At 46.0% G+C, this 22,263-nt stretch overlaps 1 protein-coding gene across 2 annotated transcripts; it reads left to right on the top strand.

The window, feature by feature from the left end:
- Positions 1-864: 864 nt before the first annotated feature.
- On the top strand, positions 865-21,646 carry LOC114802681 (RNA N6-adenosine-methyltransferase mettl16-like). 2 transcript variants are annotated; one of them, XM_029001831.1, is made up of 10 exons: positions 865-947; positions 1,259-1,396; positions 9,946-10,142; positions 12,018-12,158; positions 12,242-12,357; positions 12,922-13,064; positions 14,568-14,637; positions 15,715-15,804; positions 20,306-20,479; positions 20,943-21,646. In XM_029001831.1, the coding sequence occupies exons 2-10, from the start codon at positions 1,269-1,271 to the stop codon at positions 21,480-21,482; spliced, it is 1,599 nt and encodes a 532-aa protein (XP_028857664.1). In that variant the 5' UTR covers positions 865-947; positions 1,259-1,268; the 3' UTR covers positions 21,483-21,646. The 2 variants fall into 2 exon arrangements, with proteins under 2 accessions (XP_028857664.1, XP_028857663.1); XM_029001830.1 differs by having other exon boundaries at positions 876-1,001.
- The last annotated feature ends 617 nt before the right edge of the window (positions 21,647-22,263 follow it).

Here is a 22,263-nt window from a genome sequence, read left to right as displayed (position 1 = left end):
TGTGTCTGCAGAAGATGCTCTGCAAAATAAAGCCATTCTGAAAAGAGACAAGTGCTTCTCCCTTGTTGCTGGCAGACTTTTACGATTCTTAGGGCCAAAGGTCTTTAAAAAAAAAAAAAAAAAATTGTCTTAATTTGTTATGCTTCCTCTCCTTTTTTGACAGGAGGGGTGAGACTCAGTAAACAACCTTGTGCCCTAAGAGAGAATCGCGCTTGCCATTCACAGGTCCCAAGCAATCCCAGTGCTGCACTTGCCGGACGGACTGATGTACGGACAGACGGGCTGTGCTGTCCGTGTGTCTGTCCTCCAGCTGCAAGTCCATCTCTCTGCTGTACCTGCATTGTGAATAGGTTGAGGGTTTCAGACTTCACAGCTCTAATGGGATTTTTTTTTTTTTTTTCCTTTTTTGCTTTTCATGGTATCACTGTTCACTCAGCCAATTGTTAACAATATATCTGGATGTCATTGTTTGCAACATAATTAAAAGAAAATCCTGAATTTTGTGTCCGTCTCTCTGTTGCCACATGAAAAGGATGGGGATTTACCGTAGGTAGAGTTTATGAACATAATCTGCCTGTGTTTGGCGAATAAATAAGAAGCCTAATAATTACAAATAAACTATGTACAGCAATGTCAGCGCAGTCTTAGGCAGGCTGAATAGGAGTTACATCAGTGAGGGGCAACTTCAGCGTGTTTGTGAACATATATATCTAAAATAAGACATACACATATTAACAAAAATAACAAATGCCTTGTGGCAATTTACGAATGTTACTGTAATCCGTCGATTTTTCTCTGGAATTGTTACAAATGTAAACAAATAACGCGAGTGCGTGACGTCATCAGCCGAGTTCCTGGCGCGTAGTCGTGACCAACCCGGAAGTAACAGCAGCAGCGTGATTAGCGACGTGCTGCTAGTGTGAGCTGTGCTGAGAGACTGAAAAACTGTAAATATCTCGCCGCATTCGTGTTTGCTAGTTGACGCGAGTTCTCGGTTTTAGGTGCGTAAAGGTTGTAATGCAATAATAACACATTTGTGAGGGTTTACACACGCATGTGCAGTTAGCTGCTGCGTCTGTTTATAGTCCCCCCCTGTAAATATCGGTCTCTCGCAGCCCCTTTTCCTGTAAAGGAGAAAGAGATGTCAGTTTCCCAGTGTGACGAACATAAATGAAATTCGATTAGCTCACTGGCCCCGTCATTCATTCTGGAGCGTTCCAACAGGAGCTGGTAACGCGTGGTTTCTCTTGTCCTGCAGAGGTTCCGTGATGGCTCTGAACAGGTCCATGCACCCTCGGAATCGCTACAAAGACAGGCCTCCAGATTTCGCCTACCTGGCGTCGAAGTATCCTGAGTTCCAGCAGCATGTGCAGACCAACCTGGCTGGAGGGGTGATGTGAGTACATTGGTCGCTCGTTCATTTCAGCTGCTTGTTGCAAAATAAATTAAAAAAATTAAATCTTCCTTATAAGAATTTAAGTCTAAATTCCATGGGTGTGTAAACGGTCTCAGCTCACGGGACCTTTGTCCTGAATAATTAGGCCTGTGCACCCTGCAAGTTGGCTTCAAGTGACATTCAGGATGGGAGTTGCAGAGCAAAGTGATAGCCAGTGATTATTATTTTGTTATTAGTTTAAAATGAATGCAAAATTGTTCATTCTCAAGAATTGCAGGACTGCAAGGATCATGATAAGGATTGCACTGTTTGTTTCTCAATATATAAACCTCAATACGGTGCCATGTTTTCTGCAGTTAAATGTCCCCCGTTATGAAATTTGTCACTTTGTGAGATTATTTAGCATTAATATGAGTTCCCATAGCCTGTCTACGGTCCTGCAGTGGATAGAAACGCCACTTCAGAGAGTGGCAGCTCAGATGGCCAAGTTTGTTTCATCATAAGGGGAAAGGTTAAAAAGTCAGAAAAAGAACGAGAGGCCGTTCATCATCACCCAGAACCTCTTGTAATCTGTGGAATTTGTGAAGGGCTTCTTTACGACTCTCTTGCTGCGTAGAGCAGTGTGGCGACCCGATTCAAAGCGGTAATTATGGGTTTCTGGTCCAAATGGGGTAGCAACAACGCTCTCCCCCTCGTCCTGCCACTCTCTTCCTCAGTAGCATTTAGAGTGACACACACTGAAACAGCGCATCCTGGGAAATCTGATTGTAGGACTGGCTAAAAGTGGCTGTAATTCTGTTATTAGGGGTATTAGGGGTCACTAACACCTATAAAAAAAACATAATTGAGGACCTTGAGGACCTTTAAAGGATTGACATGTACATAATGTAAATACATGATGCACGATACTCGTCAACCCTGTCGTCAACTTTGGTCCAGTTCTGATGTTTACGTGCCATTTGTAGGTGCTTTTGGTCATGCACCGTGTAGACACCGTGTAGTCCTGCTTACAAGCATCTTCAGGAATAAAAATGTTCACTTGCTGCACAATCCCATACTCTCCATGCGCCACCATGACAACATAATCAATTATATTCACTTAATCAGTTGTAATGTTATGCTTGTTTGGTGTATGTTCATAGCACACCTCATTTTATTGTCCTATTGTAATATTAATGTTTTAATATTAATATATAGGTTGTCATGGTGCATGTATTGACTGTACGAGTTGTGCTTGTTGCTAAAATAACTAGATATCCACAATTGCCAGGCCTCCCTTTTCCAGCTTTAGTTGCTCGAGGGTCGGTGTGTCTGAGGGCTTGAAATCCTCCAGTGGTTTTGGCACTGCAAGATGGTAACTCTGAAACCTGCTGTAAGCACTTGGACTCAGACCAAGGTATTTGAGTATGGAGGAGGTGGAAGAAAGAAAGAGAGAGCGTCCTCTCCTGAGGTTTACAGGGTTTAATGCGGCCGCACATGTGATGCCAGAGGCCGGGTCTGGAGTCAGTCTGAAGCCTGCATCTTCTCACACAGCTCTGGGGTCCTCTTACACAAAGAAGTAAACACACAGACAAGAAAGAAAAAACCCACATGTTTGAAGAGCGTATCCTCACGTAACCCGTGGTTTGGATGCCTGTGTTTATTTTGGTGGATTATTTATGCATGCAGACTCTGCATACATCCCATTTTCCTGGCCTCTGCAGCTTCTTGCCTGCATCCGAAGTGGTGATGAGCTGCAGGGACTCTGACTGGCAGGTGAAGGGGGCGGTGGGCTGGTGTGGATGAGCTCCGCCGGTAATTGGGACACACAGGGGTATAAAATATGTAGGGACGGGAGAGAGCTGTGTGTTCTTCTAAAGGAATGGGGCAATGGGCTTTACTTATACTTGAATTAGAATTGTTGTTTGTACTTGAAGCTTTTCTGAGCTTTTTGTACCTTTTTTAAACGGGCAGGCACTACAATGATATCATAATATAAAAATATGATTTTTTTTTTTTTTTTTTATTTATTAGGACCTTTTATTTTCTTTTGTCAGTAAGGACACAAGACTATGTCATCATACCAATCATGAAAAGACATTTTATTGTCTTTTTTTGGTCTCTTTAAGGATGACTATTGGAAAATAAATGATATACAAATTTTTATAATGTTGATTATATTTAGCTAATCCTAATGTATGTAATTTCAAAATGTCTAGATCTGGCTTGTTTTTTGAGATGGTTTCACAGAAAGTGGGGGTCTGTAGGCCAGGAATACGCAAATGACCTTCACCTACCGTCCAAACATGCAAATGACTCTCTTAATTATCAGAAAAGTGGGTGTGGTTTAAGCAGAGCTTCCAACCAACATGGCAACTTGTTTTTTTGTTGTTTTTGGATCGGGGTTAAAATACGTAGATGCTTACTGTCCTTATTTGGGCCGCATCACTACGCCCATGATATTCACATGGACTATTACTGATAAATAGCATTGCTTTATAGAGCGATCCATGCGCATGGTATCTTCTGAGTTTTTGGAAGACACTCAAGTCCTGTCCGAAGCTCCTCAGCATGTGGCCACGCAGCACAAGCCCATAAATTGGGCTGATTGGGAGGACGCGTTCCCCGCGCTCAGCGTGCGTATTGATGGGCGTACCTGGTGACGAGGTAGAGCTGACAGGTAGGGACGAGCGTAGCCCAGGGCCTCAGATGCACTGTCAGGTCTGGCTGTGTGGGCTCTGTTTGAAGATTTTGGCATGAAAAGAGCCCTGCCTTGCCTGGCGTCCTTCTTTGATCCCCTAATAATGATGGTATGGAAGCTGAAACTGACCCTGAAGCACCCATCACGCTTCTCTAATTAGCTGGGCAGTCCTGGTGCTGAGTCTCTCTCCACTGTCTACTGTGAGATTTCTTTTTATATCAGTGTATTTGCTCTGTTTCTTTGTTCTCTGTGCAGATCTGTCAGCAGGAGTGGTCGTGCAGTATAGGAAAGCTGATCTGTATGAATAGTTCCCCCACATTCTGAGTGGACCTTCTCAGAGCACGCACGCTTCTATACACACACACACACACACACACACACAGCCTTCATGATTAATGCATGCCATTCCCTGTCCTCAAATCACACGAGGAATCCACAGCAGCTCCCGTCCCGTTCTCCATTATGAAATATGCACCGTGCTGCATAAACTGCCTTGATGTGGTGGCTGAATGAGAGTTGGCTGTCGAGACCACTTTCAGCATCTGCTTGTTACTAGTCTGCTTTAAGGCTTACAGCAGTTTAACAGTCTTAGGTGTGTGTGTGTGTGTGTGTGTGTGTGTGTGTATTTGCATTTTAACTCAGAGCTCAGCACATGTTCACCTGTCCCAGTTTCTGGCAGACGACCGTGGCAGAGTGTTGATGTGCTAAACGCCATTGTGTAAATGCAGATAGATTCAGATAGAAGCCCAGCATCTCCAGCAGGTGTGTGTGTGTGTGTTTGTGTTCGTGTTCCTTCCTTATTTTCATTTATCAGGTGTGTAAGTAAACTGAGCAGGTGTGTGGATCTGCTGCACCACCAAACATATGGATGCACAACACACACCGCAGCCCCCTCAACACAGCTGCTCGCCTGGCCCTGACAACAAAGTCCCAGACAATGTAACATGTCTGAGTAATCGTATTGTGTGTGTGTGTGTGGGTGTGTGTGTGTGTGTGTGTGTGTGTGTGTGTGTGAGATATATTATGTGTTTTTTTTAAGAGCTGTTACACATTCATCTTCTCTTTTAGTAGTCTGCAGACTTAACCCGTCAAGATGAGCTTCCCTGCTCTCAGTATCAGCTCTTAAGTCTCAGTCAATAGGGGGATATGGGTAATCTGTGGAGAGAGACGTTTCTCACTTTTGGTGGGGGGGTCCCCCATCGAGAGGCGGAGATGTGGCGGGCGGCGGGGAGATTTGTGCTGTAGATGTCAGCGCTGGCGCGATGGGATTAGGAAGGCTGGAGCAGAGCGGCGGCGTCCATCACGGCAGTCTGGCGACCTCGTTGCGTGAGCTGGGCTGCATTAAAAATTCAGGGTCCGGGGTGACATTTCACGTTCGCTCTCTGAGCTCCAGATCCTTCAGCACTTCTTCTTCTTCTCCCCTTAATCAGTGGAGCTTTAATCTCCACAGCCGCCTCTCACCACCCTGCATTATTGATGTCGTGGTGGTGGAGGGCTTTTTATTCTGGAAGGAGTGAAGGTGCCTGCTGGACCTCCTCTGTACTTTTTAACGTGTTGCCCATTCATTGTGGCCGACCTCATGAACACCCGTCCATCTTCAAAAACCACCTTTCAGGTTTCCTGAAATCATTTTAACCAATTTTGGAATATACACGAGATTGATTGTGATATTAATGACAATGATACATAGGGGTGTGTGATCATAGAAAATAATAATTGCAAAATTTTCTGGAACGTACAGTTTCAATGTCATATTTTACATGCTTTAAGCTTGTGAGTGACTCTGACACACTTCCTTATATTTTGTGTGATATGAACGACCCACCTGGTTTCACAGATGTACAGTATGCCAACCTTTCAATTTCAACCTAATTATTAGTTGAGTAAGGTGACCCCCAACTTAACCCTTTGGTTTCATTTTTTTTTTCTGCTTTGTTCTTAAACGATACAGCAGTAAATGTCACTCTGGTCATTTCCACTCTGCTAAATTATGAATTTAGCTCAAAAAGCTGTCTGGTGTTCAGCATTCTGCCTTTGGGTGATTTGGCTTTATGAAACTAGTGATGCAGTTTGGCCAGAGGAGCATCCAATCATGTGCATTTCTCATGCAAATGGTGTGTGTGTGTGTGTGTGTGTGTGTGTGTGTGTGTGTGTGTGTGTGTGTGTGTGTGTGTTGCCCTTGAATGAAGGTGTTTTTTCCCCCTCTGCACTGCTGACGCTGTATGAATGCTTCACTGCTGGCGACGCATTTCCCCCCCGAAATTGACAAATGCACTTCAGCCCCTCCATGGCTGTACACTATAAAGTAAGGTTTTAAGTATGCATTATTTGTAGAGTTGGATTCTTCGGTGTTCATTTAGTTTCACCCTGAACATCATCAATAATTTTATTTCATTTTTTAGCATGTCACTCTTTCATTCTTTATTCAATTATTTTTTTTAATTCTGTGTGGACCAGCCAAAATACAGTTTCCCCATAATATCACAGTTTTAGTTTTATTGATATAAAGCAAATTATATAATTGATTCTCTGCCCGACTCCAGTGGTCTCAGTGTTTTATGATGTTACAGCAGAACAGCAATATGCAGCAATATTGAACGTGAAAACACGAAACGTGGCACACTTATGAACGGATGCTGCCATGTAGCTGTTTGGATATGATCCAGCCTCCTGCAGCATGTGCAGTCAGCAGAATCTCGTTCCCTTTTATCAGCCGTATTGATCGCCAGGAGAATTTGCACCGAAATGCAGACTCCTCTTGCCATCACCTGTTGTGTCCCCCTGAATTCTTAGAGCAGCAGACATGGCTGATCAACATTTGCACAGCAAACTTTTTTTGTTTGTATGAAGTCCATTTTCCTCCGGCGTGCTCTTTTGAGGCACATCACAAGGTATTTTTTTATTTTTTTTTCCCCCTCCGTGCGTTTGAAGTCAATTTTTTTTTTTTTTTTTTTTTTTGTGGACCGGTGTATTGTTGCAGCCATCATCGGCTGCGTTTCTGTCCAGGAGGCCGTCGGCACACCAACTTCAGACTAGTTCCCTCAATCCAGCTTTCATCTCTTTTGTTTGAGTCAAAGGGGGAACAAATCTTTGTTCTCCAGAGCAAGGGAGCTGCATGTGCTACGTCATGGGCCGGTGTGTGTGTGTGTGTGTGTTCCTGAAACACTATAGCCACAGAACTCATACTGTGTACAGACTTAACTGTGTCGTCTACGTTTGCCGCGTCTGTTCGTGAAAGGTCACCTTTCAGTAATAGCAATTGTTAAAGCGGGCTGCTGGTCTGTTTAGAAGCCCCTCTTTTATCATAAGATGACTCGGTGCAGTTTATTTGCTCTGCTTCTGATGACTGTGTGTGTGGTGTGTGTGTGTCCACGCCCTTGTTCTGAAAATTCAGTACTCAGGCAAGCATATTTAATGATTCATATATATCTGTCGCGGTCCGCCGAGGTGCCACTGAGTAAAGCCCCGTCCCCACGCACTGCTGCCCGGGCGCCTGTCATGGCTGCCCACTGTTCACCAAGGGTGATGGTTAAATACCGAGGACACATTTAGTTGTGTCACCATTTGCTGTGCTGTGTTTCTCAATGACAATCGCTTCACTTTTATTATTGTTTTTTTTTTTTTTTTTTTTTTAACCTAAGTATGAATAGTGAGCGGTTTGTTTAACTAATTACACTGGACTTCATGATAATGACATTCAAATAATAGATTTGTGTCTGAATAGAATTTGATGTATCACAATACTATTACAGCATCTACTACAGTAGTAGAGTCTCGCTGTACAAACATCAGTAAGTGAAATGACTACTTTAGATTCTGTTGAACTCAGTCTTTCACAGGACATTTGTCTATGATGCAATTATATATATAACAGAGGAAATTACTTTGATAAAAGAGCAATTTGGTGCAAATCTTCCCCAGCCCTACTCTGTTCTCAGTCTTAATTTTCAGTGGCTGGTCGAGAGCTCAGTGTGAGGAGACTGGTTCTACATTCTGGTGTCCTTGGGGGGTCTCTCACTCTCTCTCTTCATTTCTTTTTTTCCTCATCCTGACTGTTTTCTGACCTGTGGTCCCTTGTGAGTATTTAATGTCACCTTCTTACAGTCACCTTTCCCTGACACACACACACACACACACACACAGTCTCCACCCATCTCCTGCCAAACCCTGTGCCATATGGATGTACATGGACAGCCGGCTTCAGGAGTACCATTGCGCCGCGGGGAGGAGGGTGATTTGGTTGCCATGGAGACGGTGCGTGGCACTGCAGCTCTCCAGTACAGGCACAGGCTCATCAGACAGCTAAAAATAGTGTGGCAGACCTCATCTTTTGCGTATCGATCGTGACTTGACTGAGCAGTCTAGAACGTCGGCCCAACAATGCCTGCACTTATCTGGGTCAGATGCCGAGTGCGTTCGGGGTTTTGGTGCCCCACCCTCTCCACGTGGCATCACCAGTCGAGCTGCCACAAAGGGAGCGAGAGAAGGGCTGTGCGGAAGAGCTGTAATTACGTCCTAATGATTAATACGACCATCAGTCTCACTCTCGTATTCAATCTAGAAGAATGAAGGCCATCTTCAGGGTTCCTGTAGTTATTAAAAACCTGGAAAAGTCATGGAATTTGAAAAGAGATTTTTCCAGGCCTTGAGAAGTTTTGGAATATGAAATAAACAAATAAACTTGTGGAAAAGTCATTGTAATCTGACTGGTACATGAATTTATAATGAAGTACATAATTTCTGTTTTTAAAATGTTTTACGATGCTCAAAACTAGTGCAGGTCTCTTGTATCTTTGCTGGCTTTACGTAGTGAGCCACGTCACGTGGTGCTGCGAGTGTTTTTTCGCAGCCTTTTAAAAGTCATGTACATTACAGTTGATGGTCTATGCCGGAACATGATTGGGTCTGTATTACTGTAGTAGCAGTCATGGTTACACCTTTTGACATTTCATTGTATTGTCAAGCTTGACAGGTGTTATCACCTCATATCTCACTCATAGACAGGGAATATTACTAATGAATATTTTATAATGGATTAAAACAATGGAACATTACTGTTCCGAAGATGAAAATTCATTTGGGGAATCATGTCAAGTCAACATTCTAAAAGGGGATCATCATGTCAAAAAGGTGAAAATCCTTGAGGACAGGAAGTTAAACCTTTTTAATTAAAACAACCTCACATGCACAAAAGCAATGGCCCCTTTATGTAAAGACCAATTTCTTTAGAATATTTACTTATCTGCACCGAAAATGGAAAATCATTGATCGGAAGCAGTTCTCTGGCAAATGGCACCCTCCTGTCACCTTAACGTCTAGTGCTGCCGACCGGCTCCTTAACGCCGTCAGTCAGGATACGTGAGGGGATTATGGGTAGGCTGGCGCATGCCACGGCTTGTTTTTAATGTTAATCTGGTGCACGTCCGCAGCAGGGGGGTTGCTGCTGAGAAGTGCACAGGCTCACGCCAGCTCGAATACCGCGTACAGACGTGAGCAATACTCACATGTGCAGACATTGCGGAGGTGCCAGACAGCTCGCTCCTCGGCTTTTTGCATCTGCGGAGGTGTGAATGCAACCTGCGACGTTTTAATTACACCTATCCCTGCGCTTCCCGACACAAGCGTGGCTTCCAGCCTGCAGAATTCATTAAGGAATTTAAGCTTGGGAAGCTGGGGGGGGGGAATCTTGTTAATGAAGCCCTCGCTACCATTAACCGTCTCGCGCAAATTGGTGCAGCTCTGCTTCATCAGCGTGGACGGGCTTTAATGAAATGAAAGCATTGGTCCTCTAATGGGACTAATGCACGGAGTGACCATGTTCCCCCCCCCCCCCCCCCCTGCGCTCCCTCCCCCTTCCTTTCACCCGCAGGCTCAACTTCAAGGATCCGGAGGCGGTCCGGGCGCTCACCTGCACCCTGCTGAAGGAGGACTTCGGGCTGAGCATTGAGATCCCCCTTGAACGCCTCATCCCCACCGTGCCACTCCGGCTCAACTACATTCACTGGGTGGAGGACCTGATTGGGAGCAGGGGGGACGGGGAAGCCCAACGAAGGGGCATTGACATCGGTACGCCTCCCCTCTCATGTCTGCAGCCTCCTTCATCTCCACCCCGCTGTGTGTAATATGGGCTCATTTCTCCTGGCTGTCTGCTGTATTATCTGTGTGGAGACCCTCTTAGTCTCCACCCACCCGTCTGGGCTCTAATTCTGCGTCCTCCACCCTGTCTGATGCATGCTGCACATGCGGTGTTCAGTGCATGTTATTGTGTGTGCAGACGAGACTTGTTAAAATAGATAAAAGGGCACCCAGTTACCTGCCGATTTACCGCAAATGGACATTAAAACGCATCATAATGTGCTTATATTTTATTGGGACATATGTAGTGCCCTATATATGTCCCAATATTGTGTCCTGTCAAGTATGAACTATGTTCCCGCATGCCGTATATACACATGCATGCACACATACATATAGAGAGAATTATATGGGTTTAGGACACTGGGCTGCTAGACTGTTTTATAGGTCAGAACACAGCGTATTTCTGGAACTTGGTTTGACTCTGCTGGTTTGATTTTTGCTGCTTGACCTTTTGAGTGTAAAAACTAATTTCTAATTTAACACTAGTTTTTAAAATGCCTAGATATTTCTTAGACATTAATGAATTGATAGTTAATATGCTGTGTATTTTGGTTAAGAATTAGGACTGGCAGTAGCTGCAGTGTTTTATCAAGAGAGTGCAATGGAAGGACATTTCTAATGTGACATTACTTTCGCTTCAGAGGATTTAAAGGGTCAAACTATGAAATGCAATAATGGCAACAGAAATATTTGCATTAAAAATTACGCATGTTAATGCAGAATTAGCTAAATTAATGTTGGCGGCCGTGTGTTTTTTTTTTTTTTATTGCAACTTTTCATTGTGTTTAACCATTTATATGTTTAATATATAGCACACTCGGTACAGAAAGCCATAATAAAAGGCTGATTATCACTGACAGTCGCACTGCTGCCCATGGCACGGCTTCTCCGGCCCTCAGAGAAAATTGATCATTTCCATTACCACCAGTGAGCATGGCTTCAGCACTACAGATACGCGGAGGACAGAGGACAAATCTCTAATTTAAAGCTCACATTTGAACCCTGAAACCTCTACACCGTGAATGCAGGATTCTCTGGATATCTAAAAAACTCTATTTACATGTGACTGCAGTGGACTAAAAACGGATGCAGAGATGTGGAGACTTCCGCATCAGATTTTCAAGAGTGACGTACAAGTTACACGAACGCTGCTTTTTCCTGTTCAGACTGTATACAATTTATGACCACAGACTTAAGTGGCCCAAATCAGAATTGAAAATGTTTAATTTCATGTGCTGTTCATATGTTCATGAAGAAGATCAGATGGAAGCATTCATGGGTCATGTTTGATCTAGACAACTGTTACGATTCTGTTTAAACCCCTAGGTGACCGGCTGATTGGTGACCCTCAGCCCGGGTTGTCACCCACGTGATGAATGATCGCAGCTCCAGTCAGCTCTGACCTGCAAACCTGCAGTGTTGCTTTACTTAGCCTTGTTACATCTCCTCCTCCTGCTCTTTAGACAATGGCTGCCGTGTCACAGCAGTGGCTGGTTCATCCTGATTCCATTACTCGCCCGTTCCCTGTCACTTTTTGTTTATTCTTCCCATTGTAGTGAGCACACACTGTGTCACTTAAAAGCTAATAATGGCCTGTCACCTTCTGTTTGCCTTTGTCCATCACAGTAAACCAATCCAACAATTTATCTGAATTATTTTTGATGTAGCCGAACTGCTGAGTGTCACGGCACATTAGTTCTCTTCATGGGAAGATTGAAAATTATTATTCGCAAAAATATAATATGCTGATTTTAAGACCGTTTAGGATGCAAAATTGTATATTTATCCGTGATTTGCTGGCAGGCACTGGAGCCTCCTGCATCTACCCTCTTCTGGGAGCCACCATGAATGACTGGCACTTCCTGGCTACAGAGGTGGATGACATCTGTTATAATTATGCAAAGAAGAACGTGGAGCAAAACAACCTGTCTGACCTGATCAAAGGTTCGTCTGTGCTTATTAACGCTCTGCTTTTGTATCATTTGATGTGGAATATCCTGACCACACCCATTTCGTCTCTGTTCCAGTGGTGAAGGTCCCTCAGAAGACGTTGCTGATGGATGCATTAAAGGAAGAGTCCTCCATCATCTACGATTTCTGCATGTGCAATCCGCCCTTTTTTGCCAACCAGTTAGAAGCTCAGGTACGGTCTGTGCTCGTTCGAGTACTTTCCCTCACCGTCTGGCAGGGTGTTGTGCATTTCACTTCCATTTTTCAGCCTAATGCCGTTCCACTCATGTGTCACTTCTGACCCATCTGGGATGGCTTTCCTTATGAATATTCATGAGCTTTCCCTGACAAAAGTGAAATTCATGTTTGGCTCAGACGCATATGTGTGTGTGAAGATGTAGATTTTGAGCTGTAATGTAGGTGTAATGTATTTGTAGCAACATATGTGTGATCCGTGCTGGTGTTCATATTTGTTTTTAACAAACAGCACAACCAGGGAGAAAACAGGAAATAGAAAAGGGCTGATCTCTATGCTCCGCCTCCGAAACGCTGCAGGTGGGGTTTGGGGAGGTGCAGATGTCAGGGTAAACCTTGGCAGCCAGTGTTAATCTATGTTCTGTCTGTCGTGTGATCGATCCTGGCGTTTTCTGGGTATTTATTTTAGAAGAGTGAACGTTGGTGTTATTTTTGCCTGTTCTCCCTTTGATTGGTCTGTCTCCGTCGTCGTCTTCCCCTCCACCTGTCTCTCCACCCTCAGGGGGTGAACTCCAGGAACTCCCGTCGGCCCCCTCCCAGCTCGGTGAACACGGGGGGCGTGACCGAGATCATGGCCGAGGGGGGTGAGCTGGAGTTCGTGAAGAGGATCATCCACGACAGCCTGCAGCTGAAGAGGAGGCTCAGGTGAGGGCAGGTGGAGCTGACGAACATCTCACTGTTCGCGCTCATCTCCACAGCAGAGTAGGTCAGTGGGCAAATTACAGTCCACAGCAGTGGATTTTTTATTTTTTTTTTAGTTGGGGACTTAGTTTATTAGCCTTTGACTGCTGCAACAGAAGCCAGTAATTTAACTCCTTGTTGGGTGTCGCCCAGTTAGACTCGTTTTAGGGGGCAGAGGAGGCGGGGCAGATGGATGCCGGGATGAATCTGTCACCCACACTTTGTTTAATAAATTGGCACACAAAGTAAGCAATTACCCATGGCTGCATCCGGCGCCCCAGTGGGAGCAGCTGTTGGGGTTGGGGCCGTGCATGTGCTCTCCCCGCTGCCCCCACCCATCCCAGAGCTGTCAGTGGGTGCATTGATGTGAGACAGTGGCACCAGAGCGGGGGGGTGGGCACCATTAGGGATGATTAGAAACGCCATACCTGGGACGTCCCTCGGGACTCTGTGTCTGTGTGTTTCTCTCTGACATAGAGGCTTGTTTTTTTTACATATACAGCATGTTCAGATAAGGTGTGTGTGTGTCTTCCGTCTCTTCCCGCTTCCTGGCAGGACTGGCCCAGACAGGCTGGCTGTCAGAACGAAGCGGGCGCGCAGAGTCGGCAGGTGCCTGAGGACGCTTCCAGCAGCGCTGTGATTGGTCCTCAGAGATCCGTGCCCGTCTTCAGCTACGCAGAGCTGTAATTAGCACCTGACTTCCATGGGGTCGGTCCCCGTCACTGTGCCACGCCGAGCTGGAGAAGCTTTTTGTGGGGGGGGGCAGGCAATTCATATTATAATTCAGCATTTGCAGGAAGGACTTGGGGGCTTTTTGGGGGGGGTAAATGAGTTCCAGATACGCAGATCTGTGATTGGATATTCACACTTTATCACGAGAAGCAGTCTTGTGTGTGTGTATGGACTGTTTAAGCCCCCACCCCCCTGTGACAGTGGAGGAAATCTGTGGATATTAGGACTCTTTAATATTTCATACCCAAAAATGGAATAAGAATCTTCACCCTCGGGCAGTTGGGTGCCCATCCCCTGTGCCCCGCCCATACCCATCCTGACATTGCTGCCCCTTGGAGACCTGAAACGGTGAGACTGGTCAGAAAAAATCTTTCGCACACCCCTTTGTGGTCGACTGTCTCGGTTTTCTGTGGATTTTGCTTTGCCGGATATTGATTTGAGCTGAGCACGTCTCTCCTTGATTTTTATGGTGAAGGCTAAAAATTGATTTTGGTTGACTGTGTAACTTCAAAGGTTTTTTTTGCCTGTGATGAACTACGAGGTGGACCGTGTAATCACGCCAGGCCGCTTCTTTAAACGCACTGGCTAAATCTCACGGTAATCGCCTGGCTCGGGTGGCCTGGTCCGGGAGAGACGCGGGGTGGGGGCGGGGTGGTCTGACGTCCGGCCCTCGTTTGATGTTGTTTATTTCTTTCTTTCTTTTTCATGGTGCTCTTGTCTGCTTGCCGATTACAGGTGGTACAGCTGCATGCTGGGAAAGAAGTGCAGCCTGACCCCTTTGAAGGAGGAACTGAGAAAACAAGGGGTAAATACCACTGAGACCACATTAAAGCCACGCACACACCTCTCGGGTCTGCAGTGTGCCAGCAAATGAAAGGAGAGAGTGGCTGGAGAGGGGCGTTTTCCTCTCAAACACCCAGCTGTCCTCCCTGGGGGGCACCGCCAATAGAACGAGGGGGCCGAGAAACGGATTTTCGGGTTAATGGAACTAAATGAGGCTCAGATTGCTTTACAAAAAGTGTGTGATTTGGGAGATTTCATTAGCGCTCACAAGCCCGCCTATGTCAAGCGAGAGTTCATTACCCCCTATTATCTTCCCTCAGCCTGGGACATCAGCGGTGCAGCGGGGCCCCGCACTCGTACCCCCCGTTCCAGGACAGGGGGAGGAGAGGAAACCCCCTTGATAACTGTGAATGAGTGACATCAGTGTTGCTCACAGGTTATTAGATGAGCGATTCTTTGTTCATCTCGAGGTGTCGGCCCCGTCACATCTCATCGGGGTCACCTGGTTGAAAGTGAAGTGAAGTGAAAGTTGCTGGCCAACTTCCAAAAAAATATATAAAAACCAACGTATTACAGAAGAGCGGGACATTTCCTGCTTCTGTACAGTATGCGTCTGCACTGGGGGTGTAATTAATATGCTAATGGAGTTCTCTCTTGCTCGCCCCGCTTTTATCTTACATGAGAGCTCTTGTCTGTCAAAGGCGGGCACCCAGCATGCTCGGAAGGCCAACGCTGAACATGCCGGAAGCCTGCCCTCATTTATGCCTGCTGAATCCACCTTGGTTGAGCCATATGAAATATTATATGCACTTTGTACAAGTAGAAACCGCAGACAGGATTGCAGACAAAAGAACTTGTAGCTTTGGGACACTCTCAATGTAGTGGATGATGCCGAAAATGCTGTTGCGTTAAATATTATAATTAAATACTTTAAAAAAAGCATAAATTTATATTCCAGAAAATTCCTTTTTGTGTGAATTATCATATATATGTCTTTGCCAAGTTCTGTCATATTTCGTACAAAACAAACTATGTGACAACAAACTTGATGATATTCAGGTCAATGAAGCCTTTTTATTTGTGCGTGTGTGTCTTGCAGGTGCCTAAAGTCACCCACACGGAGTTCTGTCAGGGCCGCACCATGCGCTGGGCTCTGGCGTGGAGCTTCTACGAGGACGTGCTCGTGCCGGTGAGCTGCTGCGTTCGCGTTGAGGCCTGCAGATTACGAATATGGCGGTTAGAGACTGTCTGAGTTCAGACGGGGTAAAGCGCACCTTCCCTGGAGTTGATAATGCATCCCTGGCCTGCCCCGCTTTTCACTCTCTTAACCTGCTTCCAGGAAGCTCTTCGCATTTCCTAATTCGATGTATCCTGGCAACAGTTGGCGGTGCCATGAATGCGGGCTGCGCTGCCAGGCTCAGGCTGAGGGGGGGAAAGAGGGGTTTGCAGAAAAGAGGGTCGGGTGTGTGTATGTGTGTGTGTGTGTGTGTGTGTGTGTGTGTGTGTGTGAAGGATTGTTCAGTGCTTTCAGAAGAAACTCTTGTGCTCCCAGATGCCTTTCCCCTCAAAAGCACTTGGGCAGAAAGATTGGCCTACATTTCCTCTACGGCCACACCCCCCCTACCCATACCTCCCTCTTCCCCCCGTACCCCAAACGCCGCAGGGCGTCTGTGACTCGCCACGAGACAAGGTTCTGATTACCTGTTCCCACCTTTCTCTCTGTGGGGGGATGCAGAATTCGCTGCGAAGATGGATATGTGGCGAAAATGGCCGTATTGAATTATGTGTAGACATGTGTAACGTTTCGGGGGGGGGTTTTTTTGTTTTTTTTTCCTCTTCTCACATGTTCCTGCAGGATGATACCTGCACCCCCAGGCTAAAACAGGCCCATTAGCGGCGCACACAAAGCCGGAGCTGTCCCTCCAGCTGACAGCGTCATCGCTAATATGGACGTGAAACATTGGACGAGGGTGTGTTTAGGAGGGGCTCCTGTTTAAAAAAGAACAATGACAGCAGCGAGGTAGAACCGCAGCCCTGGTGTTTTGCAGGGTAGGAACCCCACTGAGAGACGGAGCAAATGGTCTAATGATGAATAATGTGTTTAGGGTGCTTCGGAAGGGGACATTTACTCTGGGGATGGGCGAAATGGTCAACGGTCACAATTTGAAATTGTCACATGGGCGGAGCCCTGCTGTAAATCGAGGTGCCGTGTATGGCCGCCTGATGTCTCCCGTTTAGGAGCCCAAGGTCAAGCGGCGATCACCCCGCCATTCATCAGCGTCTCCTCCGGATCGGCGATTGAATAATGACCTTTTATCCCCCCGACATGCGTCTGCCTCCCGACTCCCGGGCGGATTTAAAAATAGGGCAGTGGGGGATGAGCGGGTGTGGATATGATTGAGCTGTAGGTGTGTGGCTGTCGCCTCACTGACGCCCACCATTGTGTTGAGCTCTTCTGCGTCGCGTCTAGATCAGCAAAGCACGAAGCGGACGTTTAGGAACAGTATAACTGTAGGGGAAGCTCCTTAAAGAACCTGTTATAGACAGGATGCCAGGTTTTGGCATCTAGCTACAGAACCATATGCACGACCTGTAACACCACTGAATTTTCATTCAAAGTCGTGTTTAATATTTATCTCCAAGCTCGGAACTGGTGGCCAGTGAAAATACGCCCCCTGTACTGCTCTTTCGAGGCTGATGGATCATTGAAGTATGCCCGTGCCACCAGGAAAGGAAAACTCCACTGATGGAAGAAGCGTGGTCGGTCAGTATATTCAGGTAGTCGGCCTTTGTAGATCCCAAGTCACAAACACATCGGGCCGATCATTGGGCTCTTGGCATGTAAGGATGCAGCCCCCCCCAAACTACACAGAAGAGCAGGGTAGAATAATGGCACAGCGTTGCCGTCCTCAGCATCACGTAGTGCAAATGGTGGATTACTACCCTCTTCATATTAATTTACTGTTTACCTGCGTGTGTGTGTTATATTGTGTGTGACTAGTTCAGTGTTTTCCGCTGATCTGTTGTGCCAAGGATTTGTTTCACACATACACTGGCAGACCTGATGGACTTTATTGATTTTTTTTTTTTTTTGCTCTCCTCCTCAGCACTTAGAGCGGGGGGGCTCTATAGAGACCGGGGTTGTGGGGGGGGGGCGAACACAAAAGATCACAATACTGAAAAGGAGTCTCTGAGCCACCATTAGAGTGAACGGGAGATTAAATGTGAAATTGCACCTCTCTTTCAGGGCTGGTGTCATTTCGTTTCATATTCAGAGGATGCCTCAGGAACCCATTTGCCGAATTAGCCGCCTCGCCCGTATTGTCCATTACTGGCTGCCAGTTAATGGTCTCTTCAGGGTACAGAGCGTTTGCATGCACCTTTGTTTAACAGACACCAGATTTGGTGCGAAGGACGTTTCGCTATGGTGTGCCGAGGCAACGCCAATGTCATTGCAGAGATGTGGGTGGTGGCACAAAAATCGGGAAATTGTTCCCCCTAGTGGTGTGTTGTGGAACAGCAGTGCCTGTACATAATCTCAATGATATTCAATCATCTTTATATGGGTCTCTCCTAAACGCAGTGCTGGAAAAGGGTGTTTGTGGGGTGGGGGTGTGTGTTTTGTGTGTTCAAAGACAGCGGGGATCCCGAGAGCTCAGGAGATTGATGTGGCTTTAGTGAAGCAGCCGTAATGTGATTAGCGGGATGCGGCTCATTTAGTTACATGAAAGTGTGGTGTGTCACAGGGCAAAGCGATGGAGAAATCATGAGCGAGAACGGGCGGGGAGATGGTGCGTGTGTTTGTCCAGGGTAACATCACTATGTTTCCTCACCTGCAGAGATTTCTCTTCATCACAATGTCACCAATCACAGCCAGAAGCTGGAAACCTTTCTGTGTATTCTTTATCGTCACTATTTTCTGTTTTATTAAAAGTGTGCTGAGGTCTTTGACTGGATGTTAATCAAGGTGTATATTTACTGCTTCTCTAGACTGGTTTTCTGTGTGGGTGGTGTGTATTATGACTGGGTTGTACGGCATGTGCTGAGCGCTTGCCTCAACCGATCATCAGCTGCAACCACATGATTTGCTCTTTAGCTCTGAACCTTTTTTGGGGGCAGTTTTGAACAAAAGGCTGCATTTGCCTGATAAGCACGTAATTTGTTACCACATGCACATCAGTGGTGGCCTAGTGGTTGAGGACGCTAAGCTGAAAGGTTGTGGGTTCAAATCCCGAACCGCCAAGGTCCCACTGAGGTCCCCTTGATCAAGGTACCATCCCCACACACTGCTCCCCGGGCAGAGGACACATTTTGTCTGTGTGCTGTGCTTGCTGTGTATCACAATGACAAAAACAATCAAAAGAAATTACAAAACACTCTTTTGAGGACTGATATAAGAGGACTGATTTTATTGGTTTCAATAACTGTTCCAAAGTTCTGACCTGGTGATGTGAAAAATAAAACAATTCTTAATACTGCCTACATACAATTGTGCAAAAACACAATTTTTGGGCAATATGGTATTATTCTTTTATGGTTTTGATTCATCATGGTCATGGGTTATTATGCCACTTTCTGGTTAGTTGGGTTATGCTGCCCTCACCTGGTCGGTATGTAGGATTGGGTTTTTTTATGACGTTTAATTTTTAAATTAAATGTCACCAAGTGTATCCCACTTATCTCAAAACAAGGTTTTGTCTTGCCTGAAGAGGCTGCCCTACAACTGACCAGCATTGAAGTGCATTAGTGGCAGCAATGGGATTCAGTGCAGAGAGGTCTTTAGTTCTTGGTCTAAAGTGAACACATGGAGACAAAGAGAGGAACCTTGCATGGGAACCTGTATCAGTCTGCAGCAACCGCCATGGACATTAGATCCACACTTATAATTTCAGTGGGAATATAGAATAGATTCAGGGGCAGTGGTGGCCTAGCGGTTAAGGAAGGGGCCCCCATAATCAGAAGGTTGCCGGTTCGAATCCCGATCCGCCAAGGTGCCTCTGAGGTGCCACTGAGCAAAGCTCCGTCCCCACACACTGCTCCCTTGGGTGCCTGTCATGGCTGCCCACTGCTCACCAAGGGTGATGGTTAAAAGCAGAGGACACATTTCGTTGTCACCATGTGCTGTGCTGCAGTGTTTCACAATGGCAATCACTTCACTTTCACTTTAGTTTACTTAACAAGTACTTACTGTCACAACACAGCTGTGATTTATTAGAATTATTATTTGTAATATTACAATAATTATTCTTATTTTTTTTTTTAACACCATTTAGTCCCATTATGTTTTAAAGAAGGCAGACATATCTAAGAGAATACAAATGTACCGTATATATTTTAGGGTGAACTGCAATTGTGTAGATTTTTTTTTTTATGCAAACGGCCTCACCGTACATATTATTGTGAAGTGCAGTATCACAGATTCAGTGTGTTCTGTGATTTATGAAGTATGTTTTAATTAAAGCAAAATTGATTGACTGGGTTGAGTTGAAGTAAAATGTGTGTGTGGGTTTGGCCAGGTTTCTGGTCCTCAGCATTCCTGAAGGTAGGAGCCTAATGAGCTGAATAAGGTGGGGGTTGAGTGAAACCGAAACCTAGGACTGTAGATGAGCACAATAAAAAGCACCAGAACATGAAAAATAAAAGAAATGAGTTATTTTAATGTTTATTTATAGATGCTGTGTGTTTTCCAGTCCCCGCCTAGTAAGAAGCGCAAGATGGAGAAGGTGCGAAAGCCGCTGACCTTCAGCATCCTTCAGCCCACGATCAGAGAGCTGCAGATAAAAGCCTCGGCCTGCGACTCGTCTCAGAACAGCATCGTTCAGGCTGTCGCAGCATGGCTGGAGAAAACGCTGTCAGATCTAAAGGTGAAAAGAAATCGCCGGTTTTATAACATCAGTGGAATCAGTTAATCAGATCGTTTAATTAATCCTGACTGATCGCATGCTGCATTTTTGTGGAGGTCACTGTACAATTTTCCTTCTAATTAAACAAGGTAAGAAATGAATGTGCTGTGTCCCGTGATCTTGAACATGAATGGATGGATTGAGAAGCTGTACTAGAAATTCCTTTTTTTTGATCAGCTGCGCTGTCGCGTTCTGTGTCGTACACGTACATCAGTGAATAAATGCACAACGTGTGGATTAGCTGGCTTTTGTTGTACCTGCCGTTTCCTGTAAACTAGGTTGTCGTGTCTGGAGAACGGGCTGGTTGCTTAGCAACATGCATTGTGTTGCGCCTTTTTCGCCGCACTCTTTGATGTCGCCGTGTGAGAGAGAGTGCTCGAGCATTGTGCCTTTTTATAATAGTGTTTTGTTGCGCCTCTGACAGGTGCTTCATAAGCGAGTGCCCAGCGGTGCGTCAGAGCTCAGCCTTTTCCTGACCGCCGCGGAGAACACCTGGATCCACGTCCGACAGAAGCGGAGGGAGCACGCCCGGCAGGTCCCCAGAGCGCCCCCTGGTGCCGTCACCGCCCCAGGAGCTCAGTCCCCACAGACACACACCGCAGTGTGCAGCGCCGAGACCGCTGGCCAGTACTCGGGGAATGGGCAGCAAAGTGGTGGAGCCCGGGGGGATGAGCCAGATTCTGGACGGGATGTCGCCATGGAGTCGGCCCCTGAACAGGAAGCGGCATCCAGCGTGAAGGAGGAGGCGCCCAGTGCACAGGAAGTAGATCCTTCCACCGTCCAGCCCACGACCCCGGGCACGCCGCCGCACTTCCTGTTCAAATGCCTGCTGAACGTCAAGCCGGAGGCGGTGGGCGTGCTGGTGGAGATGCACTGGGTGGAGGGGCAGAACAAGGATCAGATGAACCAGCTCTGCACCTACCTGAAGAACGCTGTGCTGCGAACGTTCACAAAGCCCCAGTGAACCTCTGTCCTCCTTTTAACCCTCAGTTTCACTTTTATCCGGGACTGGCAACAGATCATTTCAGCTGATAATGAGGGTTTAGTTTTAGTTTGGTCAAAATATTTTATTTTCTTAATAAAAAATATTTTGTACAAATTAAAATCTATTGTTTTGTGGCCCTTTTTATACAAAACATACTGAATATTTGTATTGGTTAAAAAATGTATATGGAACAATGGATCTGGTGTTAAATATTAAACATCGGTGTATAACCAGCAGTGCCTTGGGAAAATAAGGTCATTTGGCTAATTTGCCACTAGAGGGTTTCCTACCAGCGTGAAATCGTAGCAGCGGATTAAACTACAAATCCAGCCTCACGCTGCTATTGTTCCACTTCCTATAAAAAGCAGGACGTCCATGGTCTTTCGCATTTTCCTGTGCCCAGAACGGTGCTGGTATCTGGCCCGGAAACTAATGTCCTCCGTGTCTGAAAAGCCTTTTCGTAAAAAAAAACAGGAAAGGCACCCCAGCTAGAGACTTGTTGATTACTACACACACACACACACACACACACACACACACTCAGCCGACTGTCATGTGACGCTGCCTGAAAGGCCAGAAGTCCACTTCCTCTTCTGCAGCGTCTCAGGCCTGCTTCAGGGTTTAAACCAGGATTGCTGACGTTTCCTGCGCTTGTGGGAACCTTGTGATGCAGCACCTAGAACTGTCTTGTGCTTGCTGTTTCGAAACCGTGGTTGTACCATGAGGTGAGGTGGTACGCAGTCGCACCGGTCTGTCTTGT

Source organism: Denticeps clupeoides, chromosome 13, assembly GCF_900700375.1.
Source record: "Denticeps clupeoides chromosome 13, fDenClu1.1, whole genome shotgun sequence".
In the NCBI taxonomy this organism is placed as follows: Eukaryota; Metazoa; Chordata; class Actinopteri; order Clupeiformes; family Denticipitidae; genus Denticeps; species Denticeps clupeoides.
The sequence above is the reverse complement of the archived record's forward strand: the minus strand, read 5'-3'. Positions and strand labels throughout refer to the sequence as shown.